Raw genomic sequence first — 25,553 nt, forward strand, 5'->3', positions numbered from 1 at the left:
GACCATGACTGTTAGTACCATCTAGGTTCATAGTATTTATACATCTATGGAGGCAAAAGGTCAAGTATTCTGGCCTCTTTTTGAATTCTAATAAATTTGAGCATTTTTTTAATAAAAATATTATAGAAGATACACAAAAGAAAGTTTTTTTTTTTTCTTTTTTGGGTGAGATTTGATACACACCTGAAAGTAAATAAAAATATATGAAGAGAATATAAGGGTATGTTTGGTAGACTGTAATAGACACTGTAATATAATAGATATTCCTATAGCATAACTATTCGGTTGTTTGGTTATGTTTTTATTATAATGAATAGTTATTCCTTATAAATAGCGATTCTTCAAAATAAGAAATAACTATTCCTTATTAAAAGTACTGAATATTTATTCTTTTACTTTATATGATAACTTTTTTAAAAAATTTCCTAAAAAGCCATTAGTTACCACATTTTCAAAAGGAAAGAAAATAAATTTTTCTTGTTAATTATTAGCTTTATTTTGAACACCCTAAAATAAGTGTATCTTAGGAAATTTGACTTAAAAATGATTTAACTACACCTTCTTTTTATACTCTACTAAATTGTAGATGCATATTCAGAATTTTATTCCTAAATAGTCACTAAACAAATGAATAGTAATACTTATTCCATTCCAACTTAATGTATTCCTTATAATACTTATTTCTATTTCTATATAATAATCATTACAGTGTATCAAACGTGCCTTAAATATGGTATCCATTATTGACATGTCTATAAAAAAAATTATAAAAGATACACAACAGAAACAGGAACGGACCTAGTAAGGGGCCCTAGTCCCCCCCGGTATATTTTATGTTTTTAATAGTCGGGCTCCTTCTCTCCCAAAACCTCGGCCCCCGTTAGCTAGCCTTGCCCAGACAACCCAAACCCAGCCCAAACCAAAAAAAAAATTAAAAACCCATTAACCCACATTATATACAAACTGAATTTAGAAAAATAAAAAATGGGGAAGTCAAGAGACAGAAACAGGAGAGAATAAAGACAGCACAGTCCAGCCAACTCATGTACATCCTCAAACTAAAAAATAATAAATTTATTAAATATTTTATCTTGACTTCCTAAAAAAATTTTGAACACCCTACTTTGAACATATTGGGAAAAAAAAAAAAAATTATCTTTAGTTTACTTTGGAGATGACTGTAAAAGGATATTACCAACCTTCAACAGATTAAAGATCTGCATTTGTGAGCCTTTGACTCTTCTAATTTTTTTCTCTATCTGTTCGTCTCCCTTATATCCTAATCTCTGGTGTCCTAAGTCTCCTAGCTCCCTAAGTTTTGGTCTGTTTGCTCTTGCTTGTTTTCTTCTTTACTTACTGATTAGATTGCTCCAGAAATTACAACCATAATCCATGTGTATGGATTAGATTTACAACCATGGTCCACGCGTTTTAGTTTCAGTAGTTTGCTCTCTCTTTTTTCTTCTTTTGTTTCTCTTTTATTTAACCACCACACACGTGTATGGTATACTGGGATAGGTATGACTTTTCTTGATTCTTCTCTTCTTGATTTTTATTAAATTAATTGTATTATTATATAATATTAACAACATATATATTTATATATAATAAGCTACTTTTAAAATAGATAAAAATATATAATATAAAAAATAAAACACTAAAATGTGCAAATCATTATTTGATTAGATTTTTTTTAATGCATTTAATTTCAAGAATTGTTTGTCTACTTTGCAACTTTAACTTATTAGTATTTCTTTTTTATATGTTAGTGATTAAGTACTTAATGGATAATAATTTAGTCTTGAATATAATCCCATAAGCAAGTTAAAAACTTTTTGATCTATTCATGATAATATTTCTAAAAATAATACTATACCTTTGGATTCTAATGTTGAGTTATAGAATAATTAACTTATATATTGAATGGTATTTACATTATACTTTAGACTATTATATAAATCATGAATATAACATATATATACAAATCTCGTTTTCATTTGGCATCCCCAAAGACAAGTTCCAAGTTTCGTCATTACTACCATTTTATTCACATAACTTAAGTTTCTTAATAACCACCTTAAAAATATATCTAGAATCATCACAAGCTATATGGATGCTTATTTGGATTTTTTTTTGCTTATACTTCGATCCCCCCTGGACTTGAAATCCTAGGTCTGTCCCTGAATAGAAAGAAAATAAAAATATATGAAGGAGACTATAAATATGGTATCCATTATTGACATGTCCCAAAACCTGGGATAGTGTTCAACTTTCCAAAGAGTGATAGATCTCTTTCTCTTTTCATCATCTTTTAAGTTTTAATTGCAAACAATTTTAATTTATTGTCCAAGATTATTTGATGGGAGAAATTATTAGGTCTATCAAGAGAATTGCAGAAGTGTTCCCCCTAGTCATTCTAACCAATAAAACACTGTTATTTATGTAAACGTGACATTAACTAGTGATTTTTTATTTTTATTTTTAATTCTTATGTTGATTATATTGGTTGGGAGGACTCATGCATTTACATAAGTGCCATTATTATATTTGTTGGGAGGACTATTTCAACAGTTCTCATGGTGGATCTAATAATTTCTCATATGATGTATAAGTTGTGAAAATGAGGCTTTTAACAAATATTACAATGTTCCCATAAGTGGATCTAATAATTTCTCATCTGTTGTACGAGTTGTGAAAATGAGGCTTTTAACAAATATTACAATGTTCCCATATCTAAATGTGCATCCATTTTCAACCTCAAAAATCCACTGTTTTGGCCAGTTTCTAGGCTATTTTCTAGCCCAACATCTTAGCCATGTCCTTCCTTTTTTCTGTCAATAATTCTTTTCTGTTTTCCTTATAAATGCCATTTATTTCCAAGCTATGTTTATGATTTGATTTCAACATAAATTGTTTCTGGTAGATATGGGGCCTTGAGTTTAGAGCCTATTTGGTCTAGAGCCGAACTAGCAACAATATTCCCCTGCATCACTTGGGGCCTATAACTGATGTTATGTAATAGGAATGTTACGGCTGCTTTCTATTATTAGTCGACTTTATTGGATTTTGCTTCTCCCTAACTTGGTATTAAAAAAAAAAAAAAACCATTCAGTTTCTTGAAAGAACTAATAAAGAAAAAAAAAAAAAAATCTGCCTTACCTTGAACAAAGATAAATGGAAAAAAAGTAGAACACATAGTTGATAATTATTCAAAATAGCCAATGAGCCATAAAAGTTGCCAGTTTAACATATACATTATTCCAAAAAGATGAAATGATTTTTCTAGTTACAAAGTCTACTCATCAAAAAAATAGAAGAAAAAGAAGTCAACAATTTCATTTTAGTTTTGTATGATATAATACAATATTGATAAAACACCAATGAACAAAGCAGCAAATAGATAAGCAACACATGAAAAGAAAACAAGTAGCCCCTGCCTGAGTAGATTTTCGAGATGTCATCTACAAGAGAGTTTTCAGATTTTCGTTCAACACCACTTCAATTCTCACCATGGCCGCCTAATAATTATGGCAATAGGCAAGCAGAGTAGAGCAGGACATTCTCCGAAGAAGTGAAGAAGTGGCATGGTAGAACAGCCATCCATTCAAACAAGGCTCTCAAAAAATAGGTTTCAACTGTTAGAGAGTTTTTACTTTTGCAGGGCTTGTTCTTCTAGAATTAATTCTCCCAAACTGATCAGGAATGACTTGAATAAAGCATGGAATAGTAATTTTTTCTAATGATAAAATTTATGAATGGATTTAAGTTTTTTTATTTTATTTTTAAATTTTTAATTTTTATATCTAGTTTTGAAATTTTTAGGTGTAAGATATTATTTTAACACTTTGCGTCAGACAGAGCAATGCTTTTCAGCTTTTACAACCACCACCAACCACCCCCAATCACTTTAGGTATGGGCTGATGGGACAAGTATCAGTCCTGGACAGTTGAACCTACACGTGGACGTTGAGAGGGGAGTGAAAGCTACTATAAAAGGAAAAATAAGCAGTCCAGGAAGGGGGCTGGGAAAAAAGGCCAATAACCAGAGCCTCCCAGATCGTCTCGAGGAGAAAGACTCCCCTAATGAACACAGTTTAATTCTGTATGAACACCACGACTAACCACTGTTCGGTGACCAAGGCCTAGCCTTTTAAACCCACGCTCTACAAATTATATTGTTTGGGCCCTCAAAGTGTGAACCCAATATGTTTTGGGGCCGTCACAAATTGAGTCCTTACAAAGCCATTTCGTAGTTCTTAATTTTGGGATTTTAGATTCAAAATCCTCAAATTGATTTTGCCCAATTTAAATGATGGACATTTAAGTCAAATACTTTGTATTTAATTAAACATCGACTTAATTTTACTTTTGGGTGAGATAATTGGTTTTAATCTCAAGGATAAGTCAAAGACCATGTTTTCATGGAAATTGAATCAAGGATTCTCTTTTTGAGAAGTTAAAGTTCCAAGTAATTTTCCCTTTCTTTCATAATATTTTGATTGAAGTTTCCAAATTTAATTAATGGAAAGAAAACTCCTTTGAAGTAATTATTATTTTTTTATGAACATTGGGAATTAGAAAATTTCCTTAAATCAATTTTTTATGATCATTTTATTTTAAGAATTATTAACTCTAATCTTGTTTAAAGAATTAATAATCCCAAAGAATTAGTCACAATCAATTTGGTGGAGTTAATGCCTCCATTAATTTGATGGTGGAGTCAAAAATTCTATTAAAATGGTAGAGTTAAGGACTCCATTGATGGGGTAGAGTCAAGGACTCCAATTATAGGGGTAGAGTCAAGGACTCCAATAATGGTAGAGTCAAAAACTCCATTGATAAGGTAGAGTCAAGGACTCCATTAATAGAGAAGAGTCAAGGACTCTATTGATGGGCCGGGTAGAGTCGAGGACTCCATTGATGAGGTAGAGTCGAGGACTCCAATAATGAGGTAGAGTCAAGGACTCCAATTAAAAGAAAGGACATTACACCACAACTTGAGAGAATTTTTATTTGGTAATTTTCAAATAGGATTTAAGAGTTAGGAACTCTTGTATAAAGCTTCATGCATGGAGTTAGGAACTCCTCATGAAACCCAACCTTATTTGTTTTCCCAAACAAAAATTATTTGAAGAAGGATGAGAGAAAGATTTGGCAGTGAGAGAATTTTTATTTGGTAATTTTCAAATAGGATTTAAGAATCAGAGACTCTTGTATTAAGCTTCATGTATGGAGTTAGGAACTCCTCATGAAACCCAATCTTATTTGTTTTCCCAAACAAAAATTCAAATTTGAGAATGAGGGAGAAAGAGATTTAGAGTAGAAAGGGACTGATGTGAAATCCCATATACGAACCTATGCCGCATATTTATTCTCTGCTTGATGTAGCTCTCTCCGTCTGTGCCTCTCTTTTTTGTCTTCTCTCTATATTTTTCTCTATGTCTTTGCCCCGTGTGTGTGCATTTGCTCTCTCTCTCTCTTTTTTTTTTTTTTTTTTTTTCTTTTCTTGTGCGTGCCTCTCTATTTATAGTGAGATTCCAAAGAAGCTGTTCCCTTATTTTTCTCTCAACTGATCAGATCATGGAGTAGTTGCGTCAGTTTTTCTCTTCACAACTCCTAATTTCATGTTGAGCCGTGGCCTACTATTCAGCTTTTTGCTCTTTTTATTTGTTCCGTTGCTTTTTAAACTCCCTCTTTTTGGTTTGTGACATCCCCACTTTTCCACTTTTCAGGTCCACTTTCATGAAACCTTGCTCCTTACTTTATGGTGTTGCCACTTCCCATTTACTTTTCAGGTTTTTTTTTTTTTTTTTTTTTTAGATTTCTATCTTTTGCTTTTGTACTAGGCAGCAGGCTATAAACGTGGCTCATATTATTATTATTATTATTATTATTATTACATATATATATATATATATATATATATATATATATATTTTGTAGTATTGGCTAGGTGCCGATCATATATGGCCATATTTTTATTAGAGATGTTACGTCTATAATATTTTTACAATATTATTACAACAAATCACAAGTGGTTAGTTGTTATTGGTTCAAATTTCAAACTAATGCTAAGATTACTTTTTTGCCTCAACAATAACAACTAGTAACAACTTGCTACTTAGAATTTATTGTAAAAATATTGTAAAAATGTTGTAGACATATCATTTTTTTTTTAACCTATGCCATTATTTAATCCTAGCTGCCGTGTAGGTGCAACACTTTTTTATAAAGTAATTTTTTAGTTTCAACAGGCACATTTAAGAATAACCATAATTACTAGTAAGTAATCGACTGTATACATTTATAGTATTACATTAAAGACTAATAATTTGAAATTTTTATATAAATATTTTCTAGGATTACATGCTTGTAGATATAATTGATATAAAAAATTAAGAATAATTTAAAGGACATATAATGAGAAATTGGATTGCATTTAATTATCTAAAGTCAATTAGATTGAATATTCTCTTCACTTCTACATGAATCTAATACTAGCTTATAACCAATGCATACACATGGATGTATTTAAAATAATAAAGATAATTTGATTTATATTTAAATTCCTACCTAATCTTAATCCTGTTGGTGATCATTTTTTGATTTGTGAGGATGTAGTTCGGTAGAGTATGCAAATTATTAATTCTTGATGACTTATGAAAATGTTCATTCTTGATAGTTTTGTTTTAGAAAAAAAAAATTGTTACTTAACTTAATTTTGTTATTGTGATGCAATAAATGAATTTTAGCTTTACATATTTCAAATAATATATGAATAACCAATTTTTAAGATCATGATTAAATTTCACCTTAAAATTTTTGTTTGAACTAATCATAATTTTTTAAAGACAAAGTTTGACTACAACTTCCTTTAAAAAAAAATTAATATTACTACATATTTTGGAAATTGTAATCCAATTATGCCAAATTAATATCATAATACAACTATTGCAAAAATGACTTTAATTGGTGACATGAATGGAACAGTTAATTTGAATTATTAAATTCAATCCCACTACGGTATAAAAGTAACAAGGTGCACCTACTGACTAAGGAAATAATGGCATAGAGGTTATTCTCTCTAATATTATTATTACCGGATTCATCTACCACTTTTAACTCCTACAAAATACAAATTCAAATATGATTCAAATTTGAAATCTACCTGACCAATTGCACTTTACATATACATAATAGAAATCACTTCTCAATTATGAATGAAAGTTCCCAAACAAATCCATCCATGATGACCATGAAACATTTCAATGAATTTATTGTCCACAACGTAAATAAGCATTACCTACTTATCATTTGGTGTTAAAGTAATGACCTAGGAATATTTTTAATCATACAGTACAACAAAAAAGGCATTGAATGAGGTAAATAACATAATGAAATAGATAAATAATATAAAAAGGAAGCACTAAAAAGGAATACAATACTTAATAAAGCGTACCATATTATAGAATTTTCTCATGTGACTGCACGACAGATTCTCAACTTATCATCTCAACTTGCTGAAATTCCATTGTATTTAAATATCAGAATTGGTTGGGATTCTGTACTTATCACCACAATTCATAGATTGGCTAAGTAGACTAACAAATGTAATTTAAACCCAAAAAAAAACCCTTATAGAAAGCCTGGTTTTTTTACTTGATCAAGAATAAATTTCATCTAAATATCAGAAGACTAGTTAGTATCAAAGAGCAATTGATATTAAATCAATGAAGTAAATGATGCTCCTTTTATGTTTTCTTTTGCCCTTTCTTATTGTAATATTGAATCAATGAAGCAATATTACGTACTTTCCGGCTGGAAAGAATCTGTGGATTCATATGAATAGTAAAATAAACTTTTGGAATTAGGTCTTACAGTTTTTAATAATGAATCGATTGCATAAGCCTTGTTCACAATTTTTAATCATGAATCGATTACATATTTCACAGTTTTTATGAGATTTTTTTAATGATTTGTATAGTACACGTGAGACAGTACACTTGTATACACACAGTGATATGTGCATGCTTTTAAGCATAAAGTATGCCAATCTTGCTTGAAAGTTGACTGTTGTACAAAAACAGAAATAAGCTATTGATATCTCCAACCACTACTACTAATATTAAGAGAAGCATAACATGAACCACCTTGCGGTGGTTTGTAGGTGTGGACATCAATGGAATTTTCCTTTGACTTGATTTTAATTTTTTTAAATATTATATATATATATATATATAAATAATTAAAAAAAAATTATACTTTGTCTCGATAAAAATTAAAATTGGTCACAAAAGCCAATAGACATCTCATTCCTTTTGACTCAGCACTATCTGATCAAGTGTATCCTTGTGATTTGTGTACTAATGCGTATTGTTTTTTACTTTTTGTAAACTTCAAAACATATTTATTGATTATTTAGCATTTTTTTTTTAATGCAAATGTCTTAAGTTGCTTGACTTTGGTTATTTGTTGTTTGAGACTTAAGGTTAGAAGTTTGGCTCTTTTTATTTCCTTGACAACGTTAATTAGTTTTTTAGTTCAATAATATTTTGACATATAATTGGATGATAAATATGACTTATATTTGATTGGTAAATCATGGAAAATCTAGCTACAATATTAGATTTATTTCAAAAGAAAAATGCAAATAATTCAAAAACAACTATTATGTGACTTTTCTTTTATTGATTTGTCAAATGAATTTACTTAGAATGATGGCACAACTATCATAAATTTTACTAGATAAGCCTTACAAATTGAAGTGTCAGTTGTTGAGACACAACAAATAAGTAATTAAGACATTTATTTATTATATTGTTGATGTAACATCAAGTACATTCATTGCCATATAAATTTGTAAATGAAAAGTATTACGTTTGCAATATTTTAACAACATTTTTATAACAAATTATATGTGATAATTATTTTCTGAATATTTTCTATAATTAGTAGCATTTTTATCATTTTTCTAGTCAATAATTTATTAATACGAATTAAAAAAAAAAAAAAAAGTTATACTTTGTCTACCAAAGGGAAACTCCTGATTCCGTCTCTGGGTGTAGACATTATAAGAAGCTGAAATGGCATCCATATTATTGAGAATTTCAAAAATGGTGGTGGTCCTTGTGGGTGTGTTTCTTGTGATTCTTGCTTACCCATCCTGTGATCCCCAATTCATGTTTCCCTTTGTGGCCATCTCATGGCTGCTCCGAGATTTCCAGATTCTGGTAGTATCGATAGAGGCTTCTCAGCTTGGTGGTGTGTCAATGTCTATGTACAAGAAGAAGGTTTGGTATGGAATTTGATTTTATGATTTAGTGTGGTAGTGCTTATTATTCTATTTCATTCTGTTTGTTTCTTTGTAAAGTTTTACATTTGAAAACATTTTCAAATGTATGGTGTGGCACATAAAATTTTTAAACAAAAGCTATTAAAATTGGAGGCACCTGTCACTGGACTAGCAACCCAACCACCAAATGGCGGGAGAGCCAATATGTATTTTTATAAAATATTTTATGATCAACGAATAAATACAGTAAGATACTAAAAATATTTTTGAATAAAACGTTTTACAATGAAACAAATATAACGTTAGTTGTAAATATTAGATGGGGCAGATCATTATTGGAGGGTGTAAAAATTAGATTTTACACCTGTCCGAATTTAATTTATTCTCGAAGAGAATATGTGAAATAAGAGAGAAAAAATAAAATAAAAAGAAAAGTCCCGGCTTGAATTTATTATACAGTATCTCTCGACAATGACAAAGGAGCTGACTAAAAATGTTGGTTAGTGACTTAGTGGTTTTACATTAAAAAATATATATAGAAAAAAAAAAAAGAAAATTCTCTAGACTGCCTATATAAGAAAAGGAACCCCAATTTCTCTCACTGATCGACTCTTTCATTTCACACCCATCAAAGTACCTCTACATTTGCGTCAGTCTAAATTACTAGAGACCAACAATCAATCATGAGTTCAACTTTGAAAGACCAAACAGGTATTATCTCCTTAGATTACTGCAAGATTAATGTGCCAAAAACAATTTCAAATCTTGTTTTCAAGCTAAGGAACTATCTGCTAAATCTTCCTCCGCAGTCTCTGATAAGAAGAAACGCTCAAAGGATGAGTCCATGAGGAAAATCATGGACTTAATTTGCTGGGGTCCTAGCACTTTCAAGTTTTAAATTGCTTTGTGAAATCAGTAGTGTGTGACTGTGTAATTACCGATTATGTATGAAAAATGTTTACTTTTATTTCAATGCACTTAAAAAAGAATTACTTCCAATTCATATTTTTTAGGCTTAAGTCTGTTTTTGGTCGGCAATTCTTTTATGAAAATGTGTACTTTTATTTCAATGCACTTAAGAGATGATTCTCCACGAGGACACAATTGGACAATGAGTTTATTACCAAATGTCAGAAGACAAAGTATTTACATTTTGTTCATGCACGGATGGTGCATCAAATATGAATTTTGAAATCTACTAGCGATGTATAATCTGATAAATAACACCTCATCATCCAAAGTCCTCTATCGTCGCAAGGGGGCGTCTAAAATCGGTGGATTCGGTTTGGCTGTAAATGAGTTGGGTACATAAATGATAAAACCCATTTACCGGATCTCATGGGCCTGAATTGGCCATTTTTGGTAGTATAGCCTTGTCAATTCTAGAGGCCAAAATGGTGGGCTTGGGTTAAGACCTTAAGAGCCCAATTTTAAATCAGCCTTTCATTTGATTTTGCCAAGCACATATGGGTTTGCGGGCTTGGGTTGTTGGAAAGTTTGAGCTTGTGAGCTCTTTTATTTTTTATTTTTTATTTTTAATTTGTTACTTAAAAATGCAATTACAGGGATCAAGAAGAACATTATGCCACCAAAGACTAGGGACGTTAGTAGGGGTTGGTGGTTGGGTGGCAGACCATGAGAGATGTGTTGGATACCAAATAATATTATCAAAAAACTATCAATTCAAACACACATAAGAACACAAATATTACGTGAAAAACCTTTTTTCTTTGAAGGAAAAAATCACGGGACAAATTTCGAATAATTTCACTATTATTAAATTAATTACAATAATTTTTATGTATGTCTCATGGTTAAAGAAAAAAATCTCTCTTATTTTTCTTTCCTCTCACACACACAAATTTTCTTTCTCAAAGACAGCAATCATATCTCTTTTCTTTTTTCACTATGCGGCACCCTATTTCTTTTTCTTTTCACTGTGCGGCACATACAAAAACCACATATACACAATATATTGCTTTATATATAATGCACCTACCACCACCTGAGACTCTTAGTATAATGAGGAATAAGGGTTTTACTCATGGAAGCCTACTTCACCTAATGGCATTTCCACTTACTTGTGGGTTGGACTATCATTAGGCGTCGTGCACCTAACAATTTCCCCCTCCAGCCCATCGAAAGGAGGAGATCTTCATTCTATCTCTTCAATTCAATTTTGTGTCAATCAAGCCAACACAAGGCTTGACCTTCTTCATTATCTTCACCAATATTGAGAACACCACATCAATGTCAATCCCTTTCATTCTCAAATAATTAATCTCATTTTGGATTTATTTAATCCAATCCCTTGGCTCCCCCTCGTTAGAAGCCCAATTATTCTTAAAGCTAACAGTATGATGTTTTCTAGTAGTTCTCTTCTTATGAGGTTCAACAATCTCTAGTGGAGGATATTGCTCCCCCTGCTTAAGACCTCTAAGATCTTTCACTTCATCTTCATCCCATGTAGCCTTAGCATCTTCATATTCTTCATCACCTACCACTTCCTCTTCTGAAGTACTATTAGGCAATGAGAATTTTACCCTCTTGGTTTTAACACCATTAATCCCAACACTCATCTTTGGAGTTTTCTCAAAATTTTTAATCTCATTGAACTTCTTCCTACAAGTCTTCACATGAGTCTTGTACAAACCACAACATGCATGTCCTCTTGCAACAACCAATGGTCCCTTCGTAAGTTTCCATCTTCCATTACTAAGGTAGTTACAATAATTCACTCGATCCATAGCCAATGTAGAAAACACATTCATCATTAAATCTAGAACATGTCGCACATCCTTCAACATCATAGTGCTGCAAACATTGGTTTTAATGCATACATCACCAATTCCCACAATTTTTAAGTAACTAGAATTACCTATCTTTATTGTACCAAAGTCTCTTGCTTTGTACGTGGTAAACAACCCTTTCGTAGGAATAATATGGTGGGGGGTTGCAGAATCAACAACCCACTCAACATCATTATTAGTAACATGCTCACACTTTTGCTCTTCAATAAAGAGCACCATAACATCCTCATCAATCACAGCAGCTGTAGTATTTTTCTCACTATCATTCTTTTTCATATTTTCCTTTATTTTGTTCCTTATTCCAATGCCAACAATCTCTTCTTAAGTGACCATTTTTCCCACAATGGAAGCATTCTTTAGTTTCCTTAAATTGAGATCTATCTCTTGATTGTGACCTATCATTGAATTTACGATCATTAGGTCCTCTGCTTCTACCTCTGCTCTTGTTCTCTGTGACAAAAGCTTGATCTTGTGCCTTGTCTATATTTGCATCTCTCCTGCGAACTTCTTCACTTAAAATCAAATCTCAAATATTATCATATTTAAGTTTGCTTTTCCCTGCAGAATTGCTCACTGTCATTCTCATGGCTTCCCAACTATTTGGTAAAAAAGCCAAAAGTATTAATGCACGAACCTCATCATCAAATTCAATTCCCACCGTGGATAATTGATTTGTAATTGTATTGAACTCATTCAAATGCTACGCTATAGGAGTGCCTTCTGCCTTCTTTAGATTAAATAACTTCTTCATCAGATACACCTTATTGTTAGTCAACGGCTTTTCATACATGCTAGACAAAGCCTTCATCAAATTCACTGTGGTCTTTTCTTTCACAACATTGTGCGCAACTAATCTTGACAGAGTTAATCAAATAACTCCCAATACTTGTCTATCAAGAAGGTTCCAGTCTTCATCCTTCATAGTTTCAGGTTTCGTCCCCAAAAGAGGCAGATGTAATTTCTTCCCATAGAGATAATCTTCAATTTGCATCCTGCAATACACAAAGTCTGTTCCATCAAATTTCTCAATTCCTAAACCCTTGCCTTCTTCTCCGACCATCACTTCCACTCTAACCTTAGCTCTGATACCACTTGTTGGGTCCCAAATAATATTATCAAAAAAATTATCAATTCAAAATAGCAATCACACACAAGAACAGAAATATTACGTGGAAAACCCTTTCTCTTTGAAGGAAAAACCACAGAACAAACTCCGAATAATTTCACTACTATTAAATCAATTACAATAACTTTTGTGTATGTCTCATGGCTAAAGAAAAAAAATTTCTCTTATTTTTCTTTGCTCTCATACACACAAATTTTCTTTCTCAAAAATGGCAATCCTATCTCTTTTCTTTTTTCACTACGTGGCACCCTATTTCTCTTTCTTTTCACTGTCTGGCACATACAAAAACCACATATACACCATGTATTGCTTTATATATAATGCACCTACCACCACCTGACACTCCCTAGTATAATGAGGAGTAGGAGTTTTACTCATGCAAGCCTACTTCACCTATTTCCACTTGCAATAGAAGTCTAAAGTGGGCTGGACTACCATTAGGTGTCATGCACCTAACAAGATGGAAGTTCAATTGATAAGTTTTGAGTGATATAGAAAATGGTTTACGAAAAATGAAAGCCTGAACCAATTTCCACAATAAATGCCTTTATTTTACGGCCAATCGAAAATTGTTTTTTTGATTGACCATTATTTTCCATTGCCCCAAACACCATAAATGCAAAAAGTATTTTTTGAAAATCAATTTCTGTCAAACCAAACACAAATTCATATTGAAAATTTTCCATGAAGTCCAAAGAGGCATCCCTTCTCCACCCCTTTGTCCTTTTTTCCATGGGAAGGAAACTATCAAGTGCCATATCTCAAGGGCCATCTGATTGGGATCTGATCTTAGCCTCAAGATCACAGAATTACAGTAGCAGTCACTGCACATTAATTGGCTAGCCAGTCGTATATTGAATAAGCAGCCTCATATAGAGGGTCATATTTAAAACACTATAACATCCAAAACTATGATTTGCAGGTGTTGTCAAACTTTGTTGGACCATCGAGACCAAAGCAACCAAAGGAAACCATCTAACCACAACAAAACCCACATCCCAGATTGGCAGCTACTAATGAAATCTGATGGAGCTTGCCACACACATGCTAGAAGAGTAAGTGTTTGCCTTTGAAGCTAAATCTAGAATAGGAAACAAAATCTTTGATGGATGCTTCAGCACCCAAAGCAGAGACCAACCACAAAGCTAAAGCTCATTGCCATTAAAACAACAGAGGTGAAGGCTAAGGAGTTAGGATACCATAAAATTGCCATACTAATTAACAGCAAGGATATTGAGCAGATATGGTCACAAGTCACAACACAGGGATCCTCCATGGAGATGCAGGGACCTTCTTGCAGACCTTAGACAACTCCACTGCCCCTGGCTCCAATTCTCCATAGAAGCAGTTCCCAATTAAATTATCAAGTCATTGACAGAGCCAAACTAGCAATAAGATTCCCTCTGCAACACTTTTGGCCTAGAACTAACGATATGTAGTATGCATTTGGGATGAGCTGAATTTTTCAGCTTATCTCCACTTTCAGCTTATTTTTGTTATTATTGAGTGTCACTGCATTTTTTGATACTATTCATGGGTTCCATTGCACTTTTTGATACTATTTATAGGTTCCATTGTACTATTTAACTTATTTTTTAACATTTTTTTCTATACTTTCAGTAAAAGGTTTTCAGTTTCAACTAAATAAGTTATTCCAAATAGACACGTAATAGGTATGTTAGGGCTGCTTTCTTTTATTAGTCAATCTGCATTGGATTTTGTCATCTCCCTAACTTGGTGTAAAAAAAAAAAAAAAAAAAAAAAACAAACAAACAAACCTACAACACAGTTTCTATTTATTCAAACTTGCCAATAAGCCATAAACGTTGCCAATTTTACAGAGACATTATTCCAAAAAAGATGAAAAGGAACACAAGACAATAAAAACAAATGGAACAAGATATGGAATGACTTTGCTAGTAACAAAGTCTACCATTTTATTCTAGTTATTTGCAAGACCAGTAATGAAAAGACTTTGATAGTTACATGTTGATGAAATAGCAATGAACTGGGCAACAAATAGATGAGCAACGCATGAAAAGATGACAATTACTCCCAAGCCCAAGATGAACACAATAGAATTTCAAGATGTCATCTACAAGAGACTTGTCTGGCTTTTGTCCAACATCACTTCAATTCTCTGGTACAGCTGAGTAATAGAGTCAGGAACCTGTTACAAGGTGCAGTGCCAAAATTTTCAGAATTTGTTTTTAAAAACTGCAAAAATGAAAAGGAACTGTGAAAAAGTTAAGAAAGACAAACCTTAAATATGCATAAATTCTGAGTTCCGTTCACATGGCCGCCTAACAATTATGGCAAGATTGTCCAAAGTTTTCCCTTTGGTTTCTTCAATTGTTGATATGAATTCTTTTGAAATATCTGTTAACTTCAATTGTTGGAGAGTCTCTAAATTCTTTAACCCAGTGAGGACCTCCAAATTACGGCAGTTTACAATCTCCAACTCCACGAGCTTTTGCATGGCTAGTTCTTCTACAATGACTTCTTTCAAATTGAACAGAAATGACATTTTCAAAACAAGAAGCTGGGGAAAGCCTCCCGTGGAGCAAACAATGCTTCTTCCTGTGTAAGACCCATCATTGAGATACAGCGATCTAAGGTTGTGAAGCTTCTGTAATACTGGAATTGGATCATCTCTAAGTGCAGAGTCTACCAAAGTAAGGCGAGTTAAATTTTTTGGGAGTCCATTTGTGTTTATGAAAATGGATGGATTATCTATTACTCCAGATAACTCTAGTCGGGAAAGATTTTCAAGTCCTGAAAAAGACTCCAACTTTAGATGCCCAAAAGATTCAGTTGCAGAATATGATGTCAACTTCAAAGACTGAAGGTGCTTCAATTTTATAACATGCTTTATCACAATCTCTAGCTGTGATGGGATAAGCTCAAGTTCTATCTCCAATTCTCTAAGGTTGATCAACATGCCCAGGCCCTCGTATAGGCCCTTGCTTTTTCTTTGATTTGAAGGAGCTTGGTCCAGGCCGATGCTTAGATCAGGGTAACTTTCTAGAAATAACCCCTTCAATGTATGGAGATTCTTCAAACTTTGGAGATACTGCATGGCTAGTTGAGGTCGAATTGTACTTCCGGTTATGTATATGTGCTTAAGTTTCTGCAGTTTCTGTATTGAACTGGGAAGAGCCTTCATATTAGTATGCTTCAGATCCAGAGTTTGGAGGTTAAGTAATTTGCCAATTGAAGATGGGATGATCTCTAGCAAAGTCCACCTCAGGCTTAGATAAATCAGATGAGTTAAATCTCCTAAATTTTCAGGCAATTGAGGTTTGTATACATGTTCAAGATCTAGAATCTGTAACCTTAAAAGGTGCCCATTTGCAATGCCACGATGAAGAAACTTCCCTACAAGTTCTCCAGGTTGATTTCCCATTTGAGTGTCAATGAAAAGAAAGGAGAGGGGATACCTATATCTTCGCATATTTTTGCTTTTTCCATGACTAAGATCATCCCAAATTTGTGACTTCTCATTGGCGTTCAATACATTATCAGTGGAATGGTTAATTGACAAGCGCTGACATCTCCCATAGAAACTCGAGTCCTTTTTCCCCAAAACTTGACAGAAATTTAACTCTGCAGTTTTTGAAAGGATGAACTCATGCAACAAATCATGAATATGGCAATGTTTAGCTTTCCCATCAACACTTACACTTGAAACTTGAACCAAGCTTCTATGGATGAGCTCAGATAAGTATTCATTTGCTATCTCCTCCAATGTATTACCTTTCTCATCTTCCTTTACAAAACCCTCAGCTATCCATTGTTTAATCAATCTTGAACATCTTATAGAATAGTCCTCAGGATACATGCCAAAATATAAGAAACATGATTTGAGGTAATAAGGCAGATCGTGATAACCATAGGACAAGATTTTTTTAATATTTGCAAGATGGGGATCACTGTCTAGCTCAAAACTGAGATTATCAAGAAAACTTGTCCATTCAGAGACAATCATTTCTTTGATTGACAGTAGACCGCCTATCACAACAATGGCAAGAGGCAATCCTTGGCATCTTTCAACAATGTCAAAAGACAGTTCCTCTAGTTCTGGGGGACAATTCCACTCAAAGACAGAGTGCTTAAATGCTTTATTGCAAAATAGTTCCATGGCCTTCTCAGGAGGTAAAGGTTGCATTTCGTGAATAAAAACAATTGAAAACTTTCTGCATGAGGTAGAAACATCATAATAACGTGTTGTGGTTATTATTCTAGTGCCCTTGTCATCATCATCAAATACATGCATTATAGATCCCCAAAACTCTTCATCGCATACATCATCAAAAACAACAACACACCTTTTATTTTGTAGACTTTCCCTCAGTTTGAAGACGAGTGATATCACATTGAAGGTGTTGATCTCCTCAGGTGCTGTCTGCCCCATTGCTTTATAGTATTGCCTTATCATCTCTTTCAGCAGCCCCTCCATGTTGTATGATTGAGATACCGTGATCCAAATACGACAGTTAAAATGTTCTTTCACTCTAGGGTTGTCAAAAGCTTTCTTGGCAAGAGTGGTCTTGCCAATACCGCCCATGCCTATGACTGAAATTGTGGCGAGTTTAGATGTGCCCTTCACCAACAAAGCTGTCACGTCTTCTATAGAGTCATTAATGCCCACAACTTCAGCTTCCCCAATGAAATGGGCCGCCAGTCGAGGGTCATGCCATGTAACTTCTTTTGTGTTGCTGCTTGATCCTTGCTCTTTGAATTTGAATCTATCATTTTTTCCCTTGATTTGGAAGAGTAATTTTCTGATATTTTGAATCTTTAAAGTAATCTCACGCCGATGTTTGAGACTTTTGAACTGGTGAGAAACCTTTTTGAGGAAACCTTTGGATTTACTCGGTTGATCAGGTTGCAGCTCTGCCACGCGGATTTTGTACTCTTCTATGACATCTTCTATACGCTCAGCAACTTCCTGCACTTGTTTCACCCAGAGTTTTACAATGTTGCTCCTGTCTTCTTTTGCTGCCATTGCATCTGCATCCTTAGTAAAAGCCCGAATATGCTCCAGTGAATCTTTGATTTCTGCAACTTCTTTATGTACGCCCAGCAATAGTTTGGCCTCATCAGACAGCAAGGGCCTTAACTTGCTGATGACCAAGTTTACTGCAATCTCTGCCATTTAATTTTGCCTCCCTTCTTACTCCATGGGACATATCATTTCATATAAGTGGGAATTGATTTCTCTTTGGTCACATATTTTAGGTTCATGTGCTCTAACAATGGTAAAGTTGATCTAATTATATTTTGTTAGCCCTATGCATATCTGATGATCTAATCATTGTACTCTTCTTGGGTAGGTTGCCGCTGACTTTTGATTAGCTTTAAAATTCAAATAAAGCCTCATAGAAACTATATTTCTTCCATCCAATAGTCTAGAGGTACATGAATTTTCACCGACTCTCTCTTTAAAATGTCAACTGTAATGGGGTGTTAACCATAAGCTCTAACAATGCTTATGTTCATCAAGGGATAAGTGCATCTGGACAGTCTAACCCTGAAAATTTAAATAAAGTGTGTTAGAAGTAGTGTTTCATGACTCCAAAGTATCTCTTCCATTTTCTATTGACTTTTCACCAGCTAATCCTGAAAATTAAAGCTTTATAAAATCAGTCAATGCTTACATATACCTTGATTGATCCTCACTGCCTCTCCTAATTGTGTTCTATACAATAGAAATAATTATAAACTTCTATCATATTTCTTTTTTCCTGGGATTAAAAAATAATATCTTGAGTGTGACAGTAACTTGTATTATATTCCTTTTTTGAGAGAATAAAAAATGATTCTAGTTTTCCTTTTAGGCCAGATAAATGCTTCGGTTGTTTTCCATTATGTGATGCTTTTTGATTTGGTCTTAACTCTTAAGGAAATTATTTTCTACCATTGATAACTATACATTAATAGTAGTAAAAAATAACATGTCAATTAAGGAACTAACAAAGAGTATGACTTTGAATAAAATAATATAATAGAAAAAAATACTGATCAATATTGTAACTAGTTTGTAGAAGATCTATATAGCCTACCTCAAAGTTTAAAAGACTTAACACTTTGTTGTAAAGATGTATCATAAAGAAAGATGTATCACAGAAATTTTGGAAAAGAAAAAAAAAGTGCTGAGTCTTTCTTATACTTACCGCATCCAGCAATTCACTTGTAATGCATGGAAATGATATCTGACCATTTTTTTTCTTCTCTCCTTGTATTGATATAAGCCAATTGTGCCATGGAATGGCTCTACAAGATAAAGAATTAAAAGTCAGAAATCTTAAAATGGCTTAAACCAATAAATTATGAATCCAATATTAGAGTTTGATTTGAAGTCAAGACATTTCTTTCGTTATTATGTTTCTATTAAAAATACTAAGGATGTCAGTTGAGCTACAAGATTCTTGGCAAAATAGTTTTTTAGTTGCTATACCTTAGAATCCCCAATTAATTTCAACCACATAGTATCAAATTATCTATTCACTACTAACAATGTTCTCTTTCAAAAGAACAATTAAATTCAACCTATGTGAGTTGGCAGAATATTATGTGGTACTTAACACCAATAAATTAAAAAAAAAAACTATTTAATACAAAAATATGATGTAAGCTTAAAAAACCATTTGAAAAAAAAGTTAGACTTTTGTATTAGTTGACTTAAATAAAATACAGTAAACAAAGTATTGATGAGGAGAAGAAGCAACTGAAGTAGAAGATAAAGGGAGCATTATTAGGACAATAATATAAATCAATCAAGCTAGCTGTTTATGAACTTTGAAAAAACTTGTTTATGTTCGTTTATTAAGTAAACAAGTTAAACTCAAGCCAAAGTCTAAGCTTGATTATTAAACAAATCAAGGTCAGACATAATAATATATTGTGAATGAGCTCGTTAACATAATGCTCAATTTAACTATATATAATCTATACTATATATAAAAAGATTTATCTATTTGATCTAGACTTTTACGTGATTTAAAAATACTAGTGACTTTTTTTAAAAAAAATAGAATTATAAATATCAAATAATAAATTTCATTTTGAATTCAAAAAGAGAAATTACTACTTATCTCTAAAATTTATCATTTTTATTGTTTGATAAATAAAAATATATATTTCTAAATTATAATAGATGCAAATTATTACCTTGACTAGAAATACTTATATACACTTGAAATTGGATTGTACAAGTTTTTAAATGGGTTTATATGATATCAAAAAGCCGTTAATAATAATATAGACAGACCATCCATCCTAAAAAGCCATTAATTTATGAAGAGATAAAATAAGTTAATCAAATAATTTGTGAACAAGCTCGAACTTATTCAACAAGAAAATAAACAAAGCGGGAACATGTAATCTTGTTTGCTATTGAATTCAAGCTCTCCACTTGTGTTCTAAATAAAATTAAACAAACAAATATGAACTTTAATACTCAGTTTGGCAAGCGGTACTACCAATAGTAAAAATAAATAAATAAATAAATAAGAACTTACCTACTGAAACTTTGACAGAGATCTCCAAACCACCAAGACCGTCCAAAAAATGTAACAAAGAAAGATGTTTTGGTGAGAAATCATTTTCGTGCATGCACACCTTAAAGTCGGCCAAATATAAAAAAAAAAAAAAAAAAAAAAAATTTCCGGTACAGCACGAGAAATAATTTGCCTTGCGTGTAAAACGTTTTCGAGAGCCCCTTCACCTTCCCCTTCCCCTGACTCTTCATTGTCCTAGCCCTGATTTTTCCACTCATTGCTTATGTGATGAAGATGGGCCTGCCTCTCTTTATTTACTCAATCTCTCTTTTTTTTTGGTGGTGTGGGGAGTAATTGCACTCCCCTTCCACTAGGTTTAGTGAAATGACGCTACCCAAATTTGATAGGAAAAAAACACTTTCAAGCTTGATATTCGATTCAGCAAATTTTGTTAAATTTTTAATTAAAATGTATTTTAAAAAATTAAGTGTGAAATTTTACTCTTTTTTATTTTTTCAACATGTTATGGAGAGATTTTTCATTGTAAGTGGTTTGGTGCTTAATATATATAAATATATATATATATATATATATATATTTTTTTTTTTTACTAACAATGGTAAAAAAAATTCTTATAAAAATTTAGAATATTTCATTACTAATATAATAAAAATGAGGGAAAGTGTTAATTTTTTCAAATCTCAAAAGAAAAGAGTGTAATTACCTCTTTTTTTTTTTTTTTGCCTGTAGTTGTTTTCTTTAATAGCCAATCGAACATTTCTTCGGGGTACATTTTTTGTGTTCTTTGTATTTGATGCATGGGAGAATTGTTGGAAAATGTTTTGTGGATATTTTAAATTTATAAAAAAAATTTAAAAAGTTTTTAGTTGAATAAAAAGTTTATGTATAATTATTTAAATTCAAACCAATTATTTCTAAAATAAAAATGTACAATACATTAGGTTTATTATATTTAATTTTATTGTCCTATAGAAATCTTGGGACATAAATTGTTTTACACCCCTTAAGAGTTGTAAAACAATTTATGCCCCACGTCCCTCTTGGTAATCTTGCTCTCATCTTGTTGATCGGATTTCTCAAGTCACCGGTTTGACATTCCATTCCAACACTAACATTACTTATTTCTCTCGATCGATCCACTCACTCTACCACATGACTCAAACTTCTTTCTCATTGTTGATCTGGTTATTGTTAAGGTCCTCTTTCATTTTATAAATTTTTTTTAGAGTCAATTAAAAGTTTGTTAAAGGTTGTACTTGTTGGAAAATAGTAATTTGTTGCTTTCAATGGTGAACACTCAAAACAAAATGAGTAGATTGTCATTAATTTTCCTCAAGTTTCAACCAACTAGTTGGCTAAACTCGAACCACAAAAGTTGCTTTTCTAAAAGGAAATTGACCATCTCAATTTGCTGAGTTTGAGGATTAGGAAAATTAGCATTAAATGTTGATTGAATCGTTTATTAGGAGCAAAAATGTGTGTCGGGCATATTTGTTTTTCCACGAGTGACTAGGCTTTGCACGTTAAACTTAGGCATGGGCTTTATGGTTCTTCAAGAGTTTCAAGCCCAGTGAAGAGACCTTTTATAAGTAGTGGTGGAGCCACATGTATCCTTGGGGGGGGGGGGGGGGGCCTTGGCCCCTCCAAAATTTTTAATTTTTTTTACAATTTAAGTATATTTTATAAATATATAAAGGTTATATGAAAAAAATAGGAGTTGGCCCCCCCAAAAGAAAACATTGATCGAATAATTTAGTAATTTTTCCTTAAAAAAGAGAGTTTAGAGTTGATATACAATTGCAATAGAATGAAATAGTTAGGTAGTAAGTTTTGTGAGTAAATAGTGGAAGTGTGGAACCCCTAATTTTTAGCTCAATTTCAATTCCAATTAATACTTTCAAATCATTCAACATTGATAATATATGCAATTTGGTTGAAATTTCCTATTCTCAAGATTTTATCAAGAAATAAAAAAGCTCATATGATACTTTAATTATAACATTATAATATTGATTTGTTAAACATGGATGAAGTTTTGCAAACAATTTATATATTTTATATTTACAAACACACATATATTGTGTGGATTTTTTTAGGAGAGTGTCTATCTTTTATTTGAGTTTATCTTGACAGAATATATAGTTCGGTCCCTCAACTCAAGATTCCTGGCCCTGCCACTGTTTATAAATCCAAGTTTGGTGCAAAATGACTCTTTCCCTCCAATCCACATCTATATGAATCACCCCTTTGTTAGGTTTCTCCTTCACAAATTAGGGCTTGGTCCACACAATAACTAGGGCAAAGAGTTTTGTTTGAGCATTAGCCTAGTGTCCTTTGTTGTAACAGTGGGCCTCAAGGGCCTGATCTAGCCATATTCGCCAGCATAGTCTTGTCAACTCTAAGATTCTTTGGGTTAGACCTTGTGGAGCCCAATTCTAAACCAGCGGAGTATTTGATTTTGCCAAATACATGGGCTTCTTTCCCGGGTTTGTGGGCCTGCGATTCTGGAAAGATTGAGCTTAAGAGGTTTCAACACGAAAATTATGCCACTACAAAATCACTCACTCACCTGCAATCAGTAAGAAACTTATTAAGTTAGGAGGCTTGCCCTGCATGTTTTTGAGTTATAACTTAGATCTCTAAGCTTAGTACCATCTAGTTTCATAGTACTTGTACATCAATGGAGGCAAAAGATCAAGTATTTTGGCCTCTGTTTGGAAAACCATAGAACTGATGAATTCTAATAGATTTGAGTTTAAAAAAAAAAAAAAAATTATAGAAGAAACACTAAAGAATGAAAATAAAAATATATCAAGAGAATATAAATATGGTATCTAGCCATTAAGATTAATAGTTTGTTTAGATTGATGGGGAAGGAGGGAGAGTAGAGTAGAATTAGTTCAAAATTAGCTTCTTCTTCTTTTTTTTTTTTTTAGCAAACTCTACTCTACTCACTTTCCCTCATCCCTCAATCCAAACAGACCCTAAAACATTAGAATAGTGTCCCAATTTCTAAATTCGCAGTTTTGGTTAGATTCTTGGCCAACAACTTAGCCATGTCCTTTTTTTTCATGTAATAATTCTTTTCAGTTTTTCTTATAATTGCCATTTATTTCTTAGATATGTATCTTTATTATTTCAACATAATTTGATTATAGTAGTGTAGACACCGCGTGGTTTCTTACAAGTAGATAGGCATAATTGAGTTTAGAGTTTTTGGATTTCCATTATGTTTGTTTTTGCTAAATAATAAATAGACAAATATTAGTCAAGAGTCTTGTAGCTCAAGTTTTCAACTGACACCTCTTAGTATTTTCAACATAAATATCTAGGGTTCAAATATCTTACCCCTCATTATAAACATTGAATTATTGGGAAAAAATGAAAACGGATATTAAAAAATAAAAATAAAAATAAAAAGATTGAATCACTTATAATCACAAATCTCACAACTATGGTAGACCCTAAATAAAGGAGAGGAAAAGTGTTACTAGGCTAAAAGGTTATTGCACCGTGTTTCATCTTTAGCACAATCTAGAGATGAAGGAAGACGACAAAATATTGACTGAAGACAACATAAGCACTACTTGTCCTAGTTGCATTGCTTTATTATCTTTTTATTTATTTATTATTTTTTTATTTTTATTTTTTTTTATGTGTATTACGAATTAAAAGTGGCTTAATTTAAATTGGTTTTGGACTCTATACAAATTATAAGAGGCTGTAGTTACAAATTACTAAAATTGAGAAACGTAATTGTCATTTTTAACTTTCATTTTGTAAACCTAAAGCCTTTCAGTTTCAGGGGGGGTTAAACTTTGGAATTTCAACACTTTGAACCAAATTACTTTCTCAATGAGGATCTGTTCAATCACAAACCAAAGAGACATCATTCTTGGATTTGGAGGAACATGGTCAACATTAAAACCCCTATTCTTCATCAAGAGAGATGGCTGGTTGGACAAGGCTCCCCTATCCCTCTAGACCACCCAGCTTGGTTTACACCAATTCATAGTAATCCCAAATTAGTTGGACATCAATCTACTACAGTAGCTAAGCTTATTGATCCTGTCACTTATTCTTAAAAAGCTGATCTAGTTAGAAAACTATAATCTACTTAGGTCTGAACAAATTCTATACACCCCCTCCCTAATCCAAAGAGGCATACCTGCTCAATCCCTTTGTCCTTTTTGCCATGAGGAAGAGGAAACTATTCACCATCTCTTTCTCAAATGTCCCTTCTCAAGGGCCATATGGTTGGGATCTGATCTTAGCCTCAGGGCCGCAGAATTACAGCAGCAGTCATTGCACAATTGGCTGGCCAGTTGTATCTTGAATAAGCAGCCACATATAGAGGAACATATACATTATATGCAAGCACTCTTCACCACCCATTGGACCATCCGGATACATAGAAATCAGATCATCCACGAAGGCAGAACACTACTAACATCCAAAACTATGATTTGCAGGTATTGTCAAACTTTGTTGGACCATCAAGACCAAAGCAACCAAAGGAAACCATCAAACCACAACAGAACACACATCTCAGATTGGCAGCTCCTAATAAAATCTAATGGAGTTTGCCACACACATGCCGGGAGAGGGGGTGTTGCCTTTGAGGCTAAATCCAAAGTAGGAAACAAAATCTTTGAATGATGCTTCAGCACCAAAGCAGAGACCAACCTCAAAGCCAGGCTGTATGCCTTTAAAACAGCAGAGCTGCAGGCTAAAGAGTTATGACACCACAAAATCAAAATTTCCATACTATGGACAGCAAGGGCATTCAATTTGTAGAAAAA

The 25,553-nt window shown here is 32.6% G+C and overlaps 1 protein-coding gene across 1 annotated transcript; it reads right to left on the reverse strand.

Moving 5' to 3' along the window:
- Positions 1 to 14,998: 14,998 nt before the first annotated feature.
- LOC126720537 (putative disease resistance RPP13-like protein 3) lies at positions 14,999 to 18,724 on the reverse strand. Its single transcript, XM_050423045.1, has 2 exons — positions 15,491 to 18,724; positions 14,999 to 15,398 (listed from the first exon to the last, which is right to left on the reverse strand). The coding sequence occupies exon 1, from the start codon at positions 18,384 to 18,386 to the stop codon at positions 15,492 to 15,494; it is 2,895 nt and encodes a 964-aa protein (XP_050279002.1). The 5' UTR covers positions 18,387 to 18,724; the 3' UTR covers positions 14,999 to 15,398; position 15,491.
- Between the last annotated feature and the right edge of the window lie 6,829 nt (positions 18,725 to 25,553).

This window comes from Quercus robur, chromosome 4 (assembly GCF_932294415.1).
Source record: "Quercus robur chromosome 4, dhQueRobu3.1, whole genome shotgun sequence".
NCBI lineage: Eukaryota > Viridiplantae > Streptophyta > Magnoliopsida > Fagales > Fagaceae > Quercus > Quercus robur.